This window comes from Mustela lutreola, chromosome 1, assembly GCF_030435805.1.
Source record: "Mustela lutreola isolate mMusLut2 chromosome 1, mMusLut2.pri, whole genome shotgun sequence".
NCBI classification, from domain to species: domain Eukaryota; kingdom Metazoa; phylum Chordata; class Mammalia; order Carnivora; family Mustelidae; genus Mustela; species Mustela lutreola.
This window is the reverse complement of record NC_081290.1, coordinates 212047334-212069487: the sequence shown is the minus strand read 5'-3', so window position 1 is coordinate 212069487 and position 22154 is coordinate 212047334. Positions and strand designations below refer to the sequence as shown.

The following is a 22154-nucleotide window of genomic DNA, read 5'->3' as shown; positions in this document are numbered from 1 at the left end:
ATGTTATAAGGCTATAGTGTCCTTCTCCACAAAAGCTAACAAACTTTTTTCCCCAGAAAATGTGTTTTTGTAATTTAGAAAACAAGATGATCATGTTTTCCCTATTACAAAAAGATAGACACATGTTTCAAAATACTCATTTCCCTTGAGAAAAGAGAAGTAATACAACAGGATCATATAGTGGGGATCTCAACCTTACGAGATTGTTACAAGGATCGAATAAAATAAGGTACGAAGAATAAGCCTAGTACTGTGTCAGGAATATAGTAGGCCCCAAAAGAAAAGCAGCCTTATATTCAAATTTCAGGTAGAATTTCTGACAAGATTTACTAATTTTCCTACATTCTGGATAATGTTTCCCTGAGACCTTCATTAAAAACCAAAGTAACTTATTGTTAGTACTATAACCCCCTCTACACCCACTTTTGTCACAAAGCCGGGGAAAGAGGATGATGTGAAAACCAATGGAAGGCCTCACACCAGAGGAGGATGGGCGGAGCTCCTAACATGGTGCGCTGAGGTAGAGGGCAGATGTTTGAGGTACGTGTGTGTGTGTGGGGGGGGTTATTCCTAGGTAGCTCGGGTCAGATGGGTGCACTTTAATGAATTTACCTCATGTTTCTCACAGATGAAATTGTACAAAGTAAATGCAGAATTCACCATTACGCCCAAATCATTCCCTTCCATATCAACTGGAACAAATTTGCCTAAGAGCTACACCAGAATGGATAGAATTTTGCATTCTAACACTATATCACTTAAACACAGCTCTTTTTAAGACAGAAAGGAAGACTAAAGACATTTTTTATTATTATCCCACTATGCCAGACTCAAGACTTGGAATACATGCAAATTAAATTTTTTCATGGGCAAAAAGTTAACTTAGGCAAGATAAAGGGAGAGAAACTCAAGTATGGAAAATCTGCTTTCAATCATTTCATATAGTTTATTATAAATAATACTCTATAAATAAATACTTGTCTTCCTTATATCAAAGATCTGGCCCTATTTTAAAAAAAACAATAGAATTAATTTAGGCAATTTATACTTAGATTTGCATTATCTGAAAGCCAGATTCACGAAAAAGATAACCAATTTTATCAAGAAAATTGAGATGCGCTGATATCATTAGAGTAAAAAAATAGGATATATATCTCAGATAATAATCAATTACTTCTTGGTGTGTACACAAAGTCCGTTAGTTAAACAGTAGTGATAAATCAAGTCTGCAAGTTCTAAAGTTGTAATCAAGCAAACCAGCAAAATTCCTATCAACCAAAAGACATTTTATATATTTATTAAATATATAACTTACAGAAACACTAGCCTTTAGAAATGGAGACCAGTAGACCATTCCTTCTATACTAGGTGGAATAAAGTCCAAATTATCAATTATTCTGTTTCAAACACTCTTAGAAGAGGAAAACCAAAAACTATCACCTCTCTTGGTTGAGAACTATGTCTTACAACTCTCACTCAAGAAATGCAAATGTATCTCAGTATATTAGAGTTTACAGACTTATAAAAGGAAAGGAAATAAAATCATCAGGGCACTTCGATGAAAACTCATCAATTAGTAATAAAAACACTGGGTCAGTTCATTTCTATGTACTTTTCCGTTCTTTTTGGGTACTGAGAATTTCTATCTAGTTTGAGGGAAAGAAAACATATAAGAAAGTCCTTGAAGGTACAGTGGTCATAGTTTTAAGCAAGTTACTTTGTGTACCTGATATCCTCCTCCATGAAATGAGGATAATAATAACACCTACCTCAAAGGGTAGAATGGTGCAAAGCCTGAAATTAAGGCTCAACATTATAAGCTGCCTTGACATCTGATAAAATAAGTAGGATCTCAAATAACCTAACTATAAATTCCCAGACCAAACAACCCTCCTTACCACATGGACCAGGTACAATTATGGCATTTCCCCAACCAGCAAGTTTCAATTCCCCACAAGTCCATGGAATTATTCAAACAAGCCAATCACAGAGTCCCACAGGAACCAAGGGGGTATCGCAACCTCTTGATATGACAAAGCCTCCCACCCACAGTCCTTAGTTTTTCACTCCTGAGTGCAACCTCCATGCAGCCCTGCGGGGTATGCAGTGTTTTCTTTCCCTGGGTTGTGAGTAGGTAGAACAAACTGCTGATCTCATCTGTCCAGTGCTGGGTGTTGTGTGTCTGGACGTCCTATGACCCAAAGTTGGGGATCTCTCCCTCACCAATGGGGTAAGTAAGAAGCCATTAAAACAAGTCGTGACAATAATTATATGAGTGAATATCCACAGACTTCTTAGAACAGTGTCACATTATCAGCTACATATCTGCTATTATTAGAATTAGTCAATATTGAGTTCACAAAGCACAATGTAATTAGTCAAAATGTTTAAACGTCACCTAAGAAGTTAAAGGAAAGATTTGTAGGATAGACTGAATTTATAAAACTATTCACTGGCTCACAGTAGTCCCTTAATTCAAAATTCTGCTCATCAAATGTCTCAGACAATTAAAAATGGAAAACAGAATTGGAAAATATAGCCACTTAAGTGAGGAACATTCACTAACACAGTAACTAGTTATACTCTTGAATGAGTAGATGATCATTTTCAAGAATTCAAATTTAGACTGAAAAAATTCTTAAAAATACAGTCATCAAGACCACATCACTCTTTGAAAATTAAAAAGGTATTTAATACTTAACTAGTCTTTTCCACACACTGTATTTACAATTGACATTTTATTCATGCCTTCATAACTGTTATTAAAGTAACAATTGATGAATATCTGTAAAAAGCCAAAATAATATGTTTTCCATTTTCACCTTCTTTCAAAGCTATTTAGAAAATGTATTTCTCTCCAACCACATAGTAACTGAAACCTAGGTCATAGTCTGTATGCCCTTTTATTCTTCAAAAATGCAGGAATACAAATATAAATTAAATAACTGTAAATTAAATTGTTTCAGGGGCACCTGGGTGGCTCGGTCAGCTAAGCCTCTGGCTTTGACTTCGGTTCTCATGATCTCAGGGTCCCCAGATGGAGCCTCGAGTCTGGCTCTTGCTCAGTGGGGAGTTTGCTCAAGATTCTCTCTCTCTCTCCCTCTTGCCCTCCCACTGCTGTCACAAGCCGTCTCGCTCTTGCTCTCAAACAAATAAATCATAAAAAATAAATTATTTCATACGGCAACCATCTTTCCTTATCCTTAGGTCTTAATGAGTTACACCTCCAGATTAACATATAATAGTCAAATTAAATATTTGAGAAATTTTTGGAATTTGTACAAGAAGTCTTATTTACCATGTAATCTAAAAGTAGAATAATACAATAGTAGCTATCTTTTGAATTCAAATTTAAAAAGAAAAAAAATAAATTTCTGTTTAAATACTAGTAAGTACAACAGGCTCCTATAGAGAAATCTTGGAATGATGCATATGATAACAGAACAGAAACTGCTATTCAGATAGCTACAATACCTTCATTCATTTCCAGATTGTATACATCGATGTCTATACGTTTCAGTCCTTATGAACCATCTGCACACACAGTATTATTCCCTGGGCAATTTACCACAGCTACTATGGATATTTATTATATCTATGAGCTTTTGTTTTTGTCTCAATGGGCCTTTAATTTATCATCTCACTTGGATTTGCTCTCTGCACTGAAATTATTTGTTCTACTTATTTCAAAATAGTGATAGTTCTTAAAATTTTTATGAAATATACATTTATTGTGGAAACAAAAGACAATAACAGGAAGTAAATGATAAAAATAACTTCCAGTAATCAATCCCATCGCCCAGGAATTGACATTACTAATTTGAGCCCACACTTCTTTTTTAAGTAATTATTTTAGAGAGAGAGAGGGAAAGAGAGTGGGTGTGAGTGGGGTCGGAGAGGGAGAGAATCTCAAGCCAATTCCCTGCTGAGCATGGAGCCCAGTGTGGGACTTGATCTCAGGACTCCAAGATCATGACCTGAACTGAAATCAAGAGTCAGATGCCCAACTGACTAAGCCACCCAGGCACCCCTGGAGTCCACCTTCTAGTTTCTTTACCTTTTTAAGAACGAAAATGGTACGAAGTCATATGATGTCAAAAGATATCCTTTAAAAAAATAAATCCAGCCTTTTCTACTCAATAACCTATTACGGACAATACATTCACTATTCACTTCAAAGCACAAATATAATCCCAAGAGCAGTCCAGTATACTACTGCATTTAGGTCACATATCTGTTCAGTTGATTCCCTTATTAAGAGTAACCTCAGATCAGGAAGCATTTACTGATGATACTTTAAAAAGTAAGAGATCATTCATCTGGAAATGAAGCCTTACTGAGATAAGGCTTAGTTGAGAAGGCAATACATACAGAAAAGACAAAAGATTACAGATGATAATGTGGTTTTATTCTTTAGCTCCTACTAAACAGCACTCTCACAGACCTTTATGGAAGGCAAGGTGGCCCGACAGTGAGAACCAAAGTTTTGCCTCTTAAGTAGGTATGGATGCAAGAGGGAACAAGGAAGGCGGGCAGGTTGCCAGTGGAGTCTCCTAAGTGATCTGTAGACACAAAATTATAGGAAGCAGTTGGGGGAAAAAATAGGCACGAAGTGTTGCTTTTATTTTTAATCTTGTCACTGCTTCCAGTGTTCCCCGGAGAATTCTATTTAAATATAATCAAGAATGACCCATAATTTAGTATTTTTATTCTTTATGAGAATAAAATTACAACTAGAGCTAAGCAACCCTTATTTTCCTCAGGCAGGGGCCCCCATCCTAAACTTATATCTGAGTTGCTCAAATTTTCCATTAATCTGAAGATAATAATTATTGCTCCTTAATTAAAGGAAGGATTGTTGTATAGAATTTTGAAATGCTCAGATGAAAAGTGCTATGTAAAAAAAAAAAATCATGTTATGCTAGCTTCATTAGACAGGCAATAACTGACAGGAAATATTCTCATACCTTCCTTTTGCTGCACTGCTATTTTAGACCATGAAAATGCCTTTCTAAATTTCCTTTTTTATGAGTCTCAAAGTCAAAAGCTGACTGCCCATTGCCATGGAGACAGTTCTATTTAAGGTACTATATTAGTCCTTTCCTCGCAGAAGGATAGAAAAGTGGTCAATAGAAAAGCATCACTCTCCATGGGTTAGAATTAAGTAATTACATATGGTTGGGGGCAGCAAACACATAAATAGAAATTTAGGAGTAGGGGGCAATTTAATACAGTTTGTTATTTTTCTTGAGAAAGGTCAACACAGGTTAGATTTTACCACTAAGCTAGAGACGATAAGAGAAAAACTCCCATTACCTCAAAATTATATGCAACCAAATAAGAAGATAAAATTATTTCTATTTACTATCCTAGCGAGAACTACAACTGGCCGAAGCAATTTTTCCCTTCAAAGAGCAACCTTTTACCCTTTGGATTTATAGAAAGCCCACGTATAAGAGATATTCCGTAAGTTTCCTTTGTGTTAATTTTCAGACTTCCTGATTTGGCTTTCTGACATCCCATCTGTAATTGAAGAGTAAGCAACCAGTTTATAGGTAAAGAGGAATATCCATAATTTACAGGTATGTTTAGATTTGTCTAAGGGACTCAAAACAAAACAAACAAACAAACAAAACAATCAAAAACTTCCAATCTTTCAATACTAAACCTGTCTTTAGGATAAATACTATCACTTCTCTTTCTGTTTCAGAAAAAAAAAAGGTCCAAAATTATAATCTTCTGTGAAATAAAAATAATTTAAGATGGTGAGACCCATCCAAGTCTATCAATGTTGGTACTAAAACACTATATTTATATAAATAAGCAATTTCCAAAGATATTTCATTTGAGTTCAGTCATAAAACAGCTTCTAAAACCCAACTCTTTTTTTCCCTTAAGCTAAAGTTCAGAATCCAGCAACAATAAAATAAGATATTATATTTCTTAGGGTGAGCATGTTGTACCAGATGGTCTCAAATCTGTATTTTTTTAAACAGGCAAAGAAATCTTTCTGATTCTAGAACTGATACTCTTTATTATCCATAAAAAGTAGGGATTTCATACTGACTTAATTTGAAACAATTTCCTCTTCTTACCCCATTTCTCAAACAATCAATAAAGCATATTGGAAATAAAATGAACCCATACAATTTTGATTTGTAGAAGCATTTGGTTAATAACTGTAGACCAGTGGTTCTCGACCCTTAAGAACCCATCAGAATCACCTGGAGGGGTTTTTACAATACAAATGGGCAGGCCTCACCTCCAAAATTTCCAATTCAGCAGAGCTGGGTCAGGGCCCCAAATAGTGCATTTCTAACAAACTCCCAGGTGATGCTGATGCTCCTGGTTCCAGGACCACACTTCAAGAACCATTGTCCTGGACATTAAATAGGCTTATTAGCTTACAGAATTATTATTATTATTATTATTATTATTATTCTGTTAATATATCACTTCCATATTTCCCCAAAGGAACCATTTTAAATAAAACAACAGCTTTGGTCTCAGGGGTGGGTCTGGGGGAGGACAGTCAATCTTAGCAATTTGGAAAGGATATCCATTCAATCAAAACCAAGTTAATTCCTAACACTTGTTATCCAGTGGTTAGGCAGCTGCTGGGGTTACAATGACATTCAGGAAAACAAACCCTTGACCAACAAAAGAAGGTTGCATCTCCTGTGGATTCAACTGGCCTTGAAAAGCAACTATCTACTATAGACTTGTGTGGAGAAACTTAGTAATTGAATGTAAATTTTTTCTTAGAAATAACTGTAAACCAATTATGCATTTACATATGATCCAGAAAACGTATGTATCAACATTTCTGGGAGTTCAATCTAGCTTTCCCACTGACTTACATTTTCATTTTAGACACCCCTTATCAATCAATCTAGAATTGATCTACAACTGACAGCACATTGCATTTTGGTTTTCAAGTGCTCTATAGCTCTGTCAAATAGTTGATTATCCATAAGCACTAACATTAAAATGACTATAAAGATAGAATAAAAAAAAGTATCCTTTTATAATAACAATATACTCCTCTACTATTTTATGGGTATGAAATGTATAACTGTCACTGACAAAGTAATGAGCTAGCTAGAAGTACCGGTAGACAAACTACTTCATTCTCATGACATCAGAGTACCTTTGATAAATGGTAACACTGTGGTTTATTAAAAGCTAAGTTCAGACTTTAGTGGCATTCTAAAGCAAAAGCTGTAACACCTGATAGCATACTGATAGTAGGATTCTGAGTGAGTTTCTTACTCAGTTTTTTAAAAAATTCAACTGTTTCTATAAATATCTGAAGTTAGATGGAGTTATCATCAAGGCACTCATTAATGATCAATTATTTCCATTTGCCACTGTGACAAACATTGTCTCTGCAATCACTTTAATAAAGACCATTAGTAAAGGAAACAAAAGAAAAAAACACATAGATGTACTTACCTTTAAAAGCTTACCAACAATTAAAAGTAAATTATTTTCCATGAATAGCTGCTTTTACATCATAGGATTTGTTTTAGAAACCGAAGTGCATCAATCCTAAAATTTATGTGGAACCACAAAAGATCCAGAACAGCCAAAGCAATCTTGAGGAAAAGAGTAAAGATCACACTCCCTGATTTTATCTATTAAAAAGCTCTGGTAATCAAGATAGTATAGTATTGGCATAAAACAGATATGTAGATCGATGGAACAGAATAGAGAGCCCAGAAATAAACCCGAGCATATACTGTCAATTACTTTACAACAGAGGAGGCAAGAACATACAGTGGGGAAGAACAATCTCTTCTAAAATTGGTGCTGGGAAAACTGGACAGCCACACAAAAAAGAAGGAAATTGGGCCACTATCCTAATCCATACACAAAAACTGACTCAAAATGGATGAAAGGCTTGAATATAAAACGAGAAGCCATGAAACTCCTAGAAGAAAACAATGGTGTTAAGCTCTTTGACATCCTTCTTGTTTTTTTTTTTTTTTTTTTTACTCTGACTCCAAAGGCAAAGACAACAAGAGCAAAAATAAACAAGTGGGACTACATCAAACTAAAAAGCTTCTGCATAGCAAAGGAAACCAAAATAAACAGGCAACCCACTGAATGGGAGAAAATATTTGCAAATCATGTATCTGAAGAGAGGTTAATACTCAAAGTATATAAAAAACTGATACAGTAACAAAAACCTCCAAACAACCCAATTTAAAAAATGAGCAGGGATCTAAATAGACATTTTCCCAAAGACATCCAGATAGTCCATAGGTACATGAAGAGATGCTCAATGCCACGCATCACCAGGGAAATGCAAATAAATCAAAACCACAATGAGATATCACCTCGCATCTGTCAGAATAGCTATCATCAAAAAGACAAGAGAAGGGAGCCCTTGTATATTGGTGGTGGGAATGTAGATTGATACAGCTACTATAGAGGACAGTATGGAGGCTCCTCAAAAAAATTGAAAGTAGAACTGTCATATGACCCAGCAATTCCACATCTGGGCGTTTATCTTAAGAGAACAATAAGCCTAACACCCAAAAAGGTATCTGCATCTCTAGTTCATGAAAGCATTATTTACAATAGCCAAGACAAGGACATAACCTAAATGCCCATCGGTGAATGAATGGACAAAGATGATGTCATATACACACACACACACACACACACACAAACACACACACACACACACACAATGGAATACCACTCAGCCACGAAAAAGACGGAAAGCTTGTCCTTTGCAACAAGGAGAGACCTTGAGGGTATTATGCCATGTGAAATTAGTCAGACAGAGGAAGACAAATACTGTATGGTTTCAGTTACCTCTTGGAAATCTAAAAAAATAAATGAACACACAAAAAATCAAACTCATACAGAGACTAGATGGGTGGAGAGGAGAGATACAGGGGAGAAGACAGTGGAGGGGTGGGCAAAGTTGGTGATGGGGATCAAGCAGCACAAATTGCCACCTATAAAATAAATAAGTAGTGGGGATGGACTATAAAGCATGGTGACTGTACTACTGGCAGCACAATGGAAAGTTGCTAAGAAAGTAAATCTTCAAAGTGCTCATCACAAGGAAAAAACAAGGTCATAACTTTGTGTGGTGTCAGGCGGTAACTAGACTTACTGTGGTGATCATTTGGCAAGGTATACAAATGTCTAAGCATTACGCTGTACACCTGAAACTAATATAATGTATATTAATTATGCTTTAAAAATAAAACTAAGAACACCAGATTAGTGATTACTTCATAACATGAGAGAACTAGATAAGCATAATCATACATATCAGTACTTGGGTTATATAAATTTAATTCTCCCATATAGAATCATAACAAGAGTTGGTCAAAAGAACTCCCTACCAGATATAGTATGAAGCACACAATATTAAAATGCATAGCTTGTCTGTCAATCTTCACTTCAGTGAAAATTCTGATTCAGGGTCTGAATCTTGCACTCGGTACTGGCTTTGTCATTGCTCTAGACATCATTTGAAGACCACGGAAGACATCATATACTGATACTTTTACAAAGGTGCAACCCTGGTAAATGGTGCCATTTTATATTCACTGACTAAATACTCGGTGTGAAATTTTAAAACTCTTCGTCTTAAAAAGTATCCTGAATAATTAACGATTTTCCATTTTTGAATTATTGACAGCCATCACTTCTGCTCACCAGAGGAGGGATTTTTTTCCACTGAATTACCCTCTCCTCGCACATACTGCCCTTCCCAGCACTCGGGTACTACCCTTGTCAGCTCTGGAATATGTGTTTGTCTCACTTACCATATGACACAGTTCTTGAATGCCACTATGTTAATGTTGGTGGAGAAATTAAGACAATGAATTCAACACTTTAAAATTCACTATAGAAAAAGTATGATGCATGTCGCGTTGCCCATCTGTAGTCATAAGAAGCGTCTAGGGAACTATCCTATATTATCACTCAAGGCCTCAAAGACACTATGGATGACAGAGCTCTGAAATCTTAACATGGGGATTCTGACCAGCACAAAGAACACATTTAGAATCTTAAGCAGCCAGTTTTGCACTATGGTCTCTCAAATCAAAGCATTCGTTAGTTAGGTTTTGCAAAATTCTTGAAATGTAACTGTAATTAAAATGTAAGACTGTGCAATATATAATGGTACTCCTACTAATACCACAACACGGTGTGATACGGAGTTACTGCAAAAGAGCTTAAAAAAAAAAAAGAGGAGGGGACTGACAAATGTGACAAATGTGCTTTCAAGGATATTTAGTATTTACAGATTTTTTGAAATTTTACTTTGGATAGATTCAAATTATGTTATCTAACCAGGTACTAAAGACAAGTCATTCTAATTAGATGTTTTTGCAGATTTGCTGTTTATTCATAGTCAGCTTTGGATTCATTTTGCACACTAATGAAAACACAGTTCGAATGATATAGGAATTTTTCTTTTTTTAGGGAGGTAATATGTTAGTATATATGTTACTATATGTTAGTAATGAGCAGGCACAATCCAGAAAAGTCAGCTAATCTAGGCCTCTGATGCCCACTTCCTTGCACATTCCATACACCAAGAGGTCAGCTAGCTAGACTGCTGGCTACATACAGCCTGCCGTCTCTTTTTTTACTGCCTGGGTTTTATATTTTTAAATTATTGAAAAAAAAAACCCAAAAGCATATTCATGACATGGGAAAATAATATAAAATTACAACTGCAGTGTCCATAAACAAAGTTTTATCAGAATAAAAGCCACATCCATTCCTAAGTATTCCTTTATGAAAGAGATAAAGTATTTAGTGCCCTTAAGAATGAGGGGAAATATGTGTTTAGGCAAATAAAAATGTAAAAACAATTCTTTTTTTGATAAAAATATATACATTCCCATTTTATGCTTATTCTCTATGAGTTGTCTATGGCTGGTTTTGCCATCCAAGGACAGAGTTGTTGTTGCACAGAAACCACCTAAGCTTCACTTTAGGCTTCACCTAAAATATTCACTATCTAGTCCTCTGCAGAAGAAATTTGCCAAACACTATTTATACCATCTGTCAAATGAGGGGCGTAATTGTGAAGCTCTCTTTCGGAGATCCAGATGTAGGCTGTATCGTCACCCAGCTTCTACCAAGAACGCTGATGTCCTCACTGTCTGTGTTTTCAGCACTTAACAGGTAGGAGCATCTGAGGTTTGCTGAATGAATATATAAAAGAATGACAGATATTCATATAATATGTGAGTGGTTTATAAATGTCAACAGCCTTTACATTTCTTGCCTGTTTAAAAGTATGAAGGACATGAAGGAGTAGTAACATCGAGATACAGAATAAGCGTAAAATGGCAATGTATGTATTTTTACATAAAAAGAGAATTGTTTTCACATTCATATTTGCCTAAACATATATTTTCCCCCATTTTTAAGGGCACTAAATACTAAGTAGGTCTCTTGCATAAAAGAACACTTATGAATTCATACTAGTCTTGGGTATTCAACAATACACTTTGCCTAAAGAATATTAAAACTTAGACCTTGTGCTTACCTTAATAGCTACCCAATATAAAACAATAGCTTACAAGATTATTAATTATATAGGTCATATTCTATTAAAAAATAAAAGTACAACACAAATAGATATTCTGCACCCCCCCCAAGAATTCACTAATTTCAGCTAATATATTATACAAAAAGGTTTATAGAAAAGAATTTGAATATTATTTGGGATTTAGTGCTAAGATACCTTTAGCTTAGGTGATTTTTGTTTTAATCCCCTTTTGGTGGAGTAAATTTGCTTGGTGTGTTTTCCTTTATTAATTTATACCAAAAAAATTAAGATATACAAGCTAAATCCCTAATCTCATATAAAGAAGGAAACTTCCTGAGGGGTTAAATTTTTTTTTTTCCATTTGTATTACCTTAAAGACAAAATGTAAAGTAAAAAAATATCCCACCCAGCTTAAAATGAACTGTGCTTGGGCCAGAGCCATAGGAAGAAAGTATAAAGCATGCAAGGATAAGCCAGCTTGATGTTGGGCCCTTGGTTATCCCAACACCTCACCATTACCCAATATTTATCCCCTTCCTCGTTTCAACTGTTACTTGAATACTGGGTAGAACTGCATCCATGGAATTTTCCTGTTAGACACAATAACCAAACATAGTCTCAGAGGGAACATATGACAAAATATTTTTGGTCAAAATCATTTACCCTTTTTACTGTTAAGCATTTAAGTTAGGAAAGCCCTCCAGTGAAGCAGTTACTTAGATTTTGGAATGCAATTTCCCCTGGAGACAATGTTATACCTAGTGGTTAGGTTTCCAAGCTAATGAGTAAAGGGGTGTTGATAGAACTATAATATTAATAGTAACTAACTAGATATCTTACTGTGTTTCTATGGAGAGACTCTCAAGAGTTCTAATTTACAAATAGCAGGACCACATCTTCCCACAAACTCCTCCCCCCAACATAAACCCTTTGTAACAATGGTAACTCCTCTGTAAGTCTTCTGTAGATGTCACATACAAAAGGTAGGTAAGGGGAGGCCAGTGGCTGGACACCAGTCCCAGGATCTGGGATTCCTTCTAGCATCATTTTTTCCTTACCACAGAAAGCCAATATGGAATATGGTGGAAATGAGCATTTATGTTACATCTTCCTAAATAACTTTTTTACTGCAAAATGTCACTAAAAATTGAGAACATTTCTTTAGAGGTCCTACTCCAGAAACAAAACACTCAAAATGTTTCTAGACAATGCCTTTTGTCAGATCTATGTCAGCAGTATTGAATGCATCAATGTTGCTGAACTAATGAATGACTGATTGGCAAAAGAAATGTCAATGTTTGCTGGAAAGTTAGGAAAAATCCATCCTGGGATTAGGAAGAATGATCAAATAATTAACAGACCTAGGTAACAGAGCTAATTAGGCCAAAACTTTCTATGAGAATCTCAATTTGTTTGTCAATCTATTTAGTCTTTTAAAGAAATTTGCATTTCTAATATAAAAATAAAGTAGAAAATATCTGAATTTGAAATCCCTATTAATCTCTTGATGAATCAAGTCCTAGTAAGTTTTGTTAATTTCACATTTTGTAAAACTTGTTCCATAAAGAAAACGTGTGAATTAAGGAAATTCAGTGTTTGTATCTGTATAAGGAGATAGACCTGGTTTCAAATCCTGAGTCTACCACCTATTGGTACTATGACCTTAAACAAGTAATTAAAGCTCTCTGAGCCCTAACTCTTCAACCATAAAATGTAATAATTCTTTATCGGATCATCATGATGATTAAATGTGATACATATGCAGGGCTTATATAGTTAAGTTTATGGCACACAGGAGGTATTCAAAAGAAGCCAGTGGGTCGCCTGGGTGGCTCAGTCAGTTGGGCATGTGGGGTGGAGCCCTGTATCTGGCTCCCTGTTGAGCAGGGAGTATGCTTCTCCTTCTCCCTTTGCCTGCTGCTCCCCCTGCTTGTGCTCCCTCTCTCTGTCAAATAAAACCTTAAAAAAAAAAAAAAAAAAGCTAGTATCATTACTTTAATTATAAAATGCACTTCAAGACTAAGGGTTATGATCGCAGGTAATTACAATAATCTTTCACAGAATCCAGCTTTAGTTAGCCAGGAGGTTAATTTCAGCCTTCTCAATATTCAGCCTATATCTATAATTGGAAAGAGAAATTCCATTTCTTCAAGTGACTAGTTTCATCTTTGCAAGAGAGGGAGATGTAAAAATAAAATATGTACCTAGGAATGAGAACATATACCTACCTCCACTACAAGTAGTTGTTAATTAGTAGAAAAAATAAGTCTCACTCAAATGTATATTTTACACTTTAAGAAATCTCTGGTGCAAGAAATAACATGGCCCTAAATCAGCCATTTTTATACTTGTTCACCCTTATTCATGTATGATACGTTTAATACATTCTTCATGAAATCTAAGGTTAAATGCCCATTACTCCTTATTGGAAGCTTTGAGCAACAAAATGCAAGGTTATTCCAAACCACCATGAAACATCCCATAATATTCATGTGTCCCTCCGGGCGCAGTCAATATCCTGGCCCATAGACCAAAAAGTGACTCACTTCTGGGTGGATCTAAAAAAGTAAAGGCTAACTAAGGGGCAGTCCAGGCCCAGGAAGAGTTGTCTGGTTCAGTTACCAAGGGAGTTCTTGCTGGCCAAGGGGATCACAGCTGGCTTGGGAGATTTCCAAAATAAAGGGCTTGGGGGAAGTGGAAGAGGGAAAGGCTTCCCTGGAATAATATGTGAAAAGAACCTTAGAAAGGGGCCTACAGCGAATCTTGGGAGTTTGAAGGTAGGTCCTTAGTACCCCAAAACTGCCATCCCTTATGAACCTAGCACATTCCAGGAGGTAGAGTATATGTCCATAACAAAGCAATGGCTATTTTACATTTCTGAAAAAGACCAATAGCTAAGGCCATTGTCCTGACCCTCTTAGTGAACTGACATTCCAGCCCCCTATCTGAACTCCCTCCAAAACATAGCTTATTTCACTGAAACATTCCCATGGTCATGAAGATGGTAAAGTCATCTTTGCCACTGAACTCAAAGTGTTCTTTCTTCGTAGAGAACAAAATATGACTGTAAAGACCAGACATATCAGACAAATATCAAACCTATTCCGGAAAATGAGAAAAGTTCTCATTTTATCAGATTATATTATGTTCAATATAAGTATACTGCCAACGTTTATAAGAGCAACAGATCTTTAAATGAGAATTCTAATTTTGCTAAAAATAAACTTTGTTAACTAGATCCCAAATATGAAGAAACCTAATAGGGGAAAGATATATGCAAATAATTGTTAATTACAGTTTAATGTGGCAAGTATGATAAATGCAGTATATTTGGGCAGAACAGCAGTTCTGAGGAGCTAGAAGGAAAGTGGTTTAAAGATCAGGAAACACTTTGGAGATGTCACAAGCTCTGAAGATTTTTGAAAGACAAATTGGAATTCTACATGTTAACTGTAGACTTAGATGGTATAGGATATATATTTTTAAGTAGTTTATACCTCATCTACTTATGCACTTAAGGTAACTGTGTGGGAACATCACCAATCATTTTGGTTTTGCCATGTATTTACTGTATATGGGTGAATCCCACCTCCTCCCCCATCCCTGCCCCCCACCACAGTGGTATCGTAGGGATAGTCTAGATACTGGTAGTCATTTACAGGTCTCACTAGATCTAATCGAATAAATAGAGCCTTATGCCCATGCCTTCAAGACCACACTGAACTGCAGGTGGCTGTCTGTTGTAGCTTGTGTGGAGAGAGTAACCTGCACCCCCTACACACAAAATAGAAAACGCCCTATCTTTGAGGATTGCAGTATTTAGGGACTCCCACATTCAGAGCTGTCCTAATTCCTATCTACAGTGGTGGTTTTCTTTTCCTTTATTCTAGCAATGCTTGTTATCAGCAGTCTACAGTAATACTTCTCTGATTCTTTCTTGTCTCTTCTTCTGTTGCTTCTCCCACATGTCTCAACTTTCAAGAAAAAAGGCTAACCTGGCTACTCTGAACCTTTCCTTTTCAACCAAGAGTCAACTGATTAGAACACAATGGACATAATCTTTGGATCTGACCATTCTTCATTGCCGAGTACTTAGAATATTCTCTCAGAGCCAGAGACGTGTTAGTCCCCCTCCCTGGTTTTCACCAGGTAAGGGGATGCTCACGAAAAGTAAAGATCATTTCTAGTTAGCCTTACCCTTACTGTGAGAGTGGAGAAGCTTCTAAGATGTCACTGAAAAGGTGCTAGGCAGCCTCTGCAAGTGATCCTCACACAGAATAGAGGTGACTGGGTTGGCCTCATCTACATTTTCTGTGAGCGGTACCTGCCTTTTGTTTTCCCCATAGATTCCTGAGAATTACATTTATATGCACCATACATGTATATGAACTCTGGCTCAATAGTTCTCAAATGTTCTGGTCTTGGAACTCCTTCACACTCTTAAAAATTTCAGAGGGAACCAAAGAGATTTTGTTTGTGTATGGATTATAACTGTCAATATTTACTGTATTAGGAATTAAAACTGAGAAAATGTTAAATGTTAATTCACTTAAAATAATAAATCCATTACATGTTAACATAAGGCACATATTTTTAGCAAAATAACTTTATTTTCCAAAACAAAAAAATAGTGAGCAGAGTGACATTTATGGCTTGCAGATCTCTTTAGTATCTGTTTAATAGAAGACAGCTGAATTTTATATCTGATTCTGTATTCAATCTGTTGCAATGTTTTGATTGAAGTATGAGAGGAAAATCTGGCCTCACACACACATTAAGAAGTCGGGAAATGAAGGAGTTAACTGTGAATATGCTTCTTTGATAGCACACCAAAACTCCACAAGCTGAATTTCCTAATAGTCCCTTACAATGTGGAATCTGAAACCCTATCAGGAAACTGAACCTTCTCTATCCTATTAAAATCTATTTGCCTAGCTTGCACTTCCAATGGATCTTTTACCCATGTAGGCTTTTGATAAACAGATGCTCAAAAATGAGCATTTTTACTCATTGAAGAACCACTAACGACATTCACTGCCATAAAGAGAAAGAATGGCCAGGTGGAGTGTGTGGGGGATCTAGAGCCCTTCACAGATGCTGAAGATATTCCCTGGTAGCTTCAATACTTCAGGGGACCATAAGAATATTGTTTTATTACAGAAGTGGTTCTAAGAATTAAATGGACTCTTACTAGTTGTAGGATAGAGGTCACAGCACTTAAATTTTCTGTGAGAAGCAACTGAGATAATGTGAAAGCACTCTAAAAATAGTGAATGAAAGTCTAGACAAAACTTGAGTTATTACCCAATACTTTCAAAAAGGAAAAATGGGGCAGAGATGGGGAGAAGAGACTGACACCTTTCCTCCCGTAACTCTTTTCCTAAATTAGAACTATTCTTTGCTTTACCCTAAATATCTTCATATTTTATTAAATATAGTCATCTTTGACTTTTTAGTCCTTTCAAACTACTAATTTTCCTCATCTGCCGAAGTGTTGAAAAGGCAATTTCATTTTATCTAATTATTGAAAAAAATAAAAGCAATGCACTGGATTAGTACATAAGAGGGGGAGGAGTAGGAATAAATAGAAATATGCAAATCAAAAGCCAGTATGTTGATCATTCTAACCAAAGCATAGTATCTTTACCTCTCATTTACAGACATTATAGTTAAAAAGGACAGAAAAGTGAAGACTAACCAAATTACTCACTATGTACTGAAATATATTGCTGTAACTTACAAAGAACTACAGTGACCTGGAAAAATAAATCGGCTCATGTTTCTTATATTTATAAGTTACATTTCATGGTTTACAAAGCACTTTAACACATTCTCTCTCTCGAGCTATGCAGCAACCTTTAAGTCAAACAGAAATTATCTACATTTTACAGAAAAAAATTTGTCTTCAAGGAAATTAACTAATTTGCCCCAAATTAAAAGACCTGCCAGAGATGTACCAAACTACAAGATCTATGAGAGACCATGAGCACATCTAGTGGCTTCCCCCATCACTACATTAGAAGGTATGTTTTGGCAGTTCCCAGGGGGTGGGAAGGTGGGAGAAGTAACAGAACCCCTTTTACAAATGAAATTTCAATTGGATCTGAACTATGCAACATATAAATATACAAAACAATGATTTTAATGTGTTTTAGTTATGAAGTAACAATTACTGTTAACAAGAAGTTTGTTAACAAATAAAACTCTAACAGTAGAAATATAACATGAGTAGATACACGTAGGAAGGATTTTTTTAACCATCTTTCTTACCAATAGCATACTAACAAAAAGATTCAAATACATGTATAAGCATAGCAGAACAAGCTTTAATTCACAGCCTGCACATAATAATCTTGTAACAAAAGATAACTTTTAAAACAATTTGTTAAAATTTGGTAAAACATATTTTGGTGTAGCTGTATTTTTAAGTTACGACTTAAGAATAAGTGTAATTGTATTTAAAAAGGCATTTTAGGGCTTCCTAAAAAGCAGCTTGAAAACCATTATATAATGGTTTGCTATCATATATTCACTGCTTCATCTCTACCTAGTTAAGATAACTAAGATAAAATAAGTAAAAAAGATAAATTAGTAAAAAACTGATTTTGACAATCAAAATATATATAAGAAACCTAATTAACCAAGAGTACAGCTACAAAAATCAGCCAAAGCAATTACATTCTACATTCTACTGAATGAACCTTATAAAATTGCTATTAACTGACAATTTTAATTATAAAAGTGAGGTTCATATGGTTCAATTTAGTATTTCCCATTTTATTTTTGGAGTCCTTTCACTTAAAAACCACCAAAAAGTTGCCAAAAATAATTGATTATAGAAACAAAGTGGAAAAATGCAATACCCAACAAAAATCTATCTCTAGAACTACCTAAACACATGAAGAATTTTTAAATGTTAAAGTGAAGTTTTATTCACTTTACTGGTACTGGCAGCTCCATACTCAAAAACATTGTAATATGCCCCCTTTCATTCATCAGAAGATTAGTGGACTGACAGTTACCTACCTTAATGCAGTTTGGTACTCCACTTTGAAATTTATCCAGTTGTCACCAGAACTTCTTCAAGAAACATGTATTTTACTTCAGAATTCATTAACTTTTCCAAGTAAGTGGAAGCATTTCCTTTTTTATTAAAAACTTTATTGAATTATTTCATTGATAACAGAACTTAGAAAGAGTTATAGATGTGAGGATAGTTTGTTGTTCCTTCATTTGTTTCCCTGTATGGGAAATATATTCTTTTTACTAACCTAGGCTACCAAATTAGGCATATTCAATATTTTAAGAAGTCTTTCTACTTTGGAAGACACTAAATCAAAACTGTAAAAGCACTTCTAATAATGAATGTGACTCTCATACAATATATAACTCAATTTTCGGACATTGTTTAAACCAAGTTATTTCACTGAAGGTGAATCCAGTTCCTTTTGAAGTCCCCTCCCTCCAAATTCAACACATTGCAACAAATTAAGCTACTTAAAGAAAAAAGCTTCATGCCACATAAAAGGTGACTCTTTCCCCATCATTAATGAGGATTATAACAGCAAAGAGTAATTCACACTGGGTGTGCATGAGTTTCATTCTTCATTATGAACTGAACTAAAATTCAAAATGCTATGACTCACTTGGTTATTACTGAACACTTTATTAAGTGGAAAACAAGATAAATTCAAAGAATCACACTTTCAGAGTTACAGATGAATTTTAAAGTTATATAGTTTCTATCAAAAAGAAAATCATCTTTATTAGAAATAAACTCTTACATGCTATTTTTAGAATGATGAAGAATTTAAAATGCTAAACACTTGATATCTTTTAAGAGCACTTAAGAATAGCACTCTTTAAAAGCTGCAAATATTGCCAAGTCATGTCATAACTGGCTCAAACAATCCCATTTCCATCTAAAGTTATTTCATGCTACTGCATGAATCAATATTAAATACCTTGGAGTTACTAAAAGCTGGAATATTGGCAGAGGTACATAGCAATTACAAAATATGAAAATGGTGAATATCCATTTTCCATATACCTCTTTCTTTTAAGAATGACTAGAAATGAGGATGTTCTTTCTAGGCAAATAGAAATAAGTTTCTTAAAAGCTAAGAGAAAGATATAAAGAATGCCAGCAAAGAGTGATGGATCCATAGCCATGGTTCTCTTTAAAGAAAAGCTAGATTTTGAAGCGTAATATCACCTCCAAACATTTTATTAGCCTACCAAATTGCCAGAACAATTTAAAAAAAAAAAGTCAAAGTCAATATAGTCCTTTTGTTCCTTATTCAGTTAAAACAAAACAAAACAACTAGCTGTTATTTTAACCAGGCCTGAGTTTAATCAGATGTGTCTCAACCAACAATTTTTTCATGTTAAAAACATAACTTACCACTTTTGAAGTCAGGAAATAATAATAATAATTTTTTTTTTAAAAGCTAGTTTCATATGACATCTGACCCTGAAATGAAAGAGTTAACATTCAACTAAGCTGATCTGCACTTCTGATCCATTACATTTCTCACAAGCTGCCCTACAATGAGCTGAGTAAGTATCAACTGTAATTTGATCCCAGAGTTTATGGAAAAAAATAACTGCACATACGCAACATGCACATTTAATAAAAATCTGTTTCAAGAGAAACATATCCAATAAACACAATTTAAGGCATATTTAACCGTTCGATTAACTTCAAATCTGCAATCCTTTTGCTTTCTTCATGCTCTCAAAATAGTGGGGGGGGAAAAGCAGCAGCCCTACTGCAGGGAAAAGAAGCTTGAAAAACAACTTTGATTGGCACTTGGCCTGACCCACAGAGGAAGAAAAACAGTTTTTGGACAAAGAGCGCAAATATTTGAGCTTGCTTACTTACATGCTTTCTTTCTATTTTTAATATATAAATAACAGTCCCAATTGCACTGTATTTGGAGAAACTGACTAAAAACGGTGCCGTATTCGTCTTAGTCTTTCAGTCCCGATGCATTTGCACAGCTCAGCAATTTTAATTCATTTGTACTGGACAAACAGAAGCACCTCAACTACTGTTTCCGCTTAATGAAATGTAAAAATACAGTTTGGAGAAAAATTAAGTGATTATTAGATTACCCTGTGGAGGCCGTTCAAGTCTGATTAAAAGCTTTTCTCGGTCTAAAGCGACATCTTCTCATTCCCCTCCCCCACCCCTTAACGGAGTGATTAAGCCAAGTAAGCCAAACAATTCTGGAGTAAACTTTCTATCAGTCACTCAGGGAAGCAATAAGCTGATTTGTACGTCTGATTTTTCTGGACCTACACGGGGCGGGGGCGGGGGGGGGGCGACTGCTGAGGAGTGATAACCCGCGTCCACCTCGGTCTCCTCCTCCCCCAAACCCAGACGAACTGTAAGGTCGAATAGCATTTCCCATGGGCATAAAGTTCAAGCTGCTTTACCAGTTCCTTTTAAGACTGAACTACAGACACAGGACTGCCGTCAGGAGAATGCAAAAAGGCGTGTTAAGGGAGAGCGCACAAGGCAGGCAGAAACGACCGAATAAACAAAAACCACCCCCGCCAAGAGTTGGTCACACAGCAAAGAGGGAGCCAGGTTCCTCAAGACCAGACCAGGCTGTTCAGACTCCGCACCGACCTCCATCCACAGCACCCGGAGGATCGCTCCCTCTCTCCGCCCGAGCAGCAGGCCGGAGGTGGCAAGGCAGGGAGGTGAGCCGAGAAACAGAATACTGGCAGCAAAAAGAAAATCGAGGAGAAAAAAAAATCCCCAACCCCTCGGGACTAGCATCTGTCCCGGCAGAGATAAAACGCAGCAGTGCAAACCTCCACCCTCAACCCACGCCCCCTTCTTCGGTCCCGGCGTGGGGAAGGTGCCCGGGGATCCCTCTGAGCCTCGCCCCAACAGTGCGCCCCGGGGCCGAGCAGCCCGAGCCTGGCGGCGGGAAGCGCCCCTCTCGGGCTGGACCCCAGGCCGAGCCCGTACCTTCCGCAGCACTTTCCGGCAGTTGGTACAGAGCAGGTAGTTGGCGGCGGCCGACGGGCTGCTGCCGCCCCGGTTCATCGTGGCTGTGGGCGCCGAAGGCGAAGACGGACGGCGGGGCCGGGGCCGGGTATCACTGCGGCCGCCCGCGACGCTGCGGGGTCGGACCGTCCCCCTGCCGCCGGCTGCGCTTCAGCCTCTGCCTCCGCCGGGCAGAATGTCGGGATGGCAGGCGACGGCCCGAGAACGAGCGGCGCTGCCCGAGGCGACCACCGCGGCGGCTGCCGAAGCGCCGGCGGAGACGGCGGCGGCGGCTCCTCACCGGCCCGTTGTTCCTCCCGCCCCCATCCTCCAGACCCCCGCCCCCGCCAGGCTAGGACGAGCAGCCGCCACCGCTGCCGCCGCCTCCGCCGCCGCCGCAGCGCCTCAGTGCGGCCCCGCCCCCGCCTCCCCACCACCTTCACCACCTCCACGCTCCGGTACCGCCCCCTCCCGCCATTCGGACAGCCCCGGCCACGCCCCTGGGCCTCTAGCCCGCAGCCAATGAGCAACCAGAGCCCGGTTGGGAGCCGCGCCGGCCAATCACAGAGGCCGAGGAAGCCTTGAATCTCCGGGCAAGTTAAGTTTATCTCC

General features: G+C 37.1%; 1 protein-coding gene across 3 annotated transcripts in view; it reads right to left on the bottom strand.

The window, feature by feature from the left end:
* Positions 1-21890, bottom strand: part of SESN3 (sestrin 3) — a 73430-nt gene extending 51540 nt beyond the window's left edge. The window contains exon 1 of one of the 3 annotated variants that reach the window (XM_059186093.1): positions 21525-21890. In XM_059186093.1, coding sequence (XP_059042076.1) covers positions 21525-21602 — 78 coding nt within the window. In that variant the 5' untranslated portion in view covers positions 21603-21890. Of the gene's footprint in view, positions 1-6262; positions 6334-18565; positions 18764-21524 lie in introns of those variants that run through there. The other 2 variants (XM_059186103.1, XM_059186110.1) reach the window with 2 other exon arrangements.
* Positions 21891-22154: the final 264 nt, after the last annotated feature.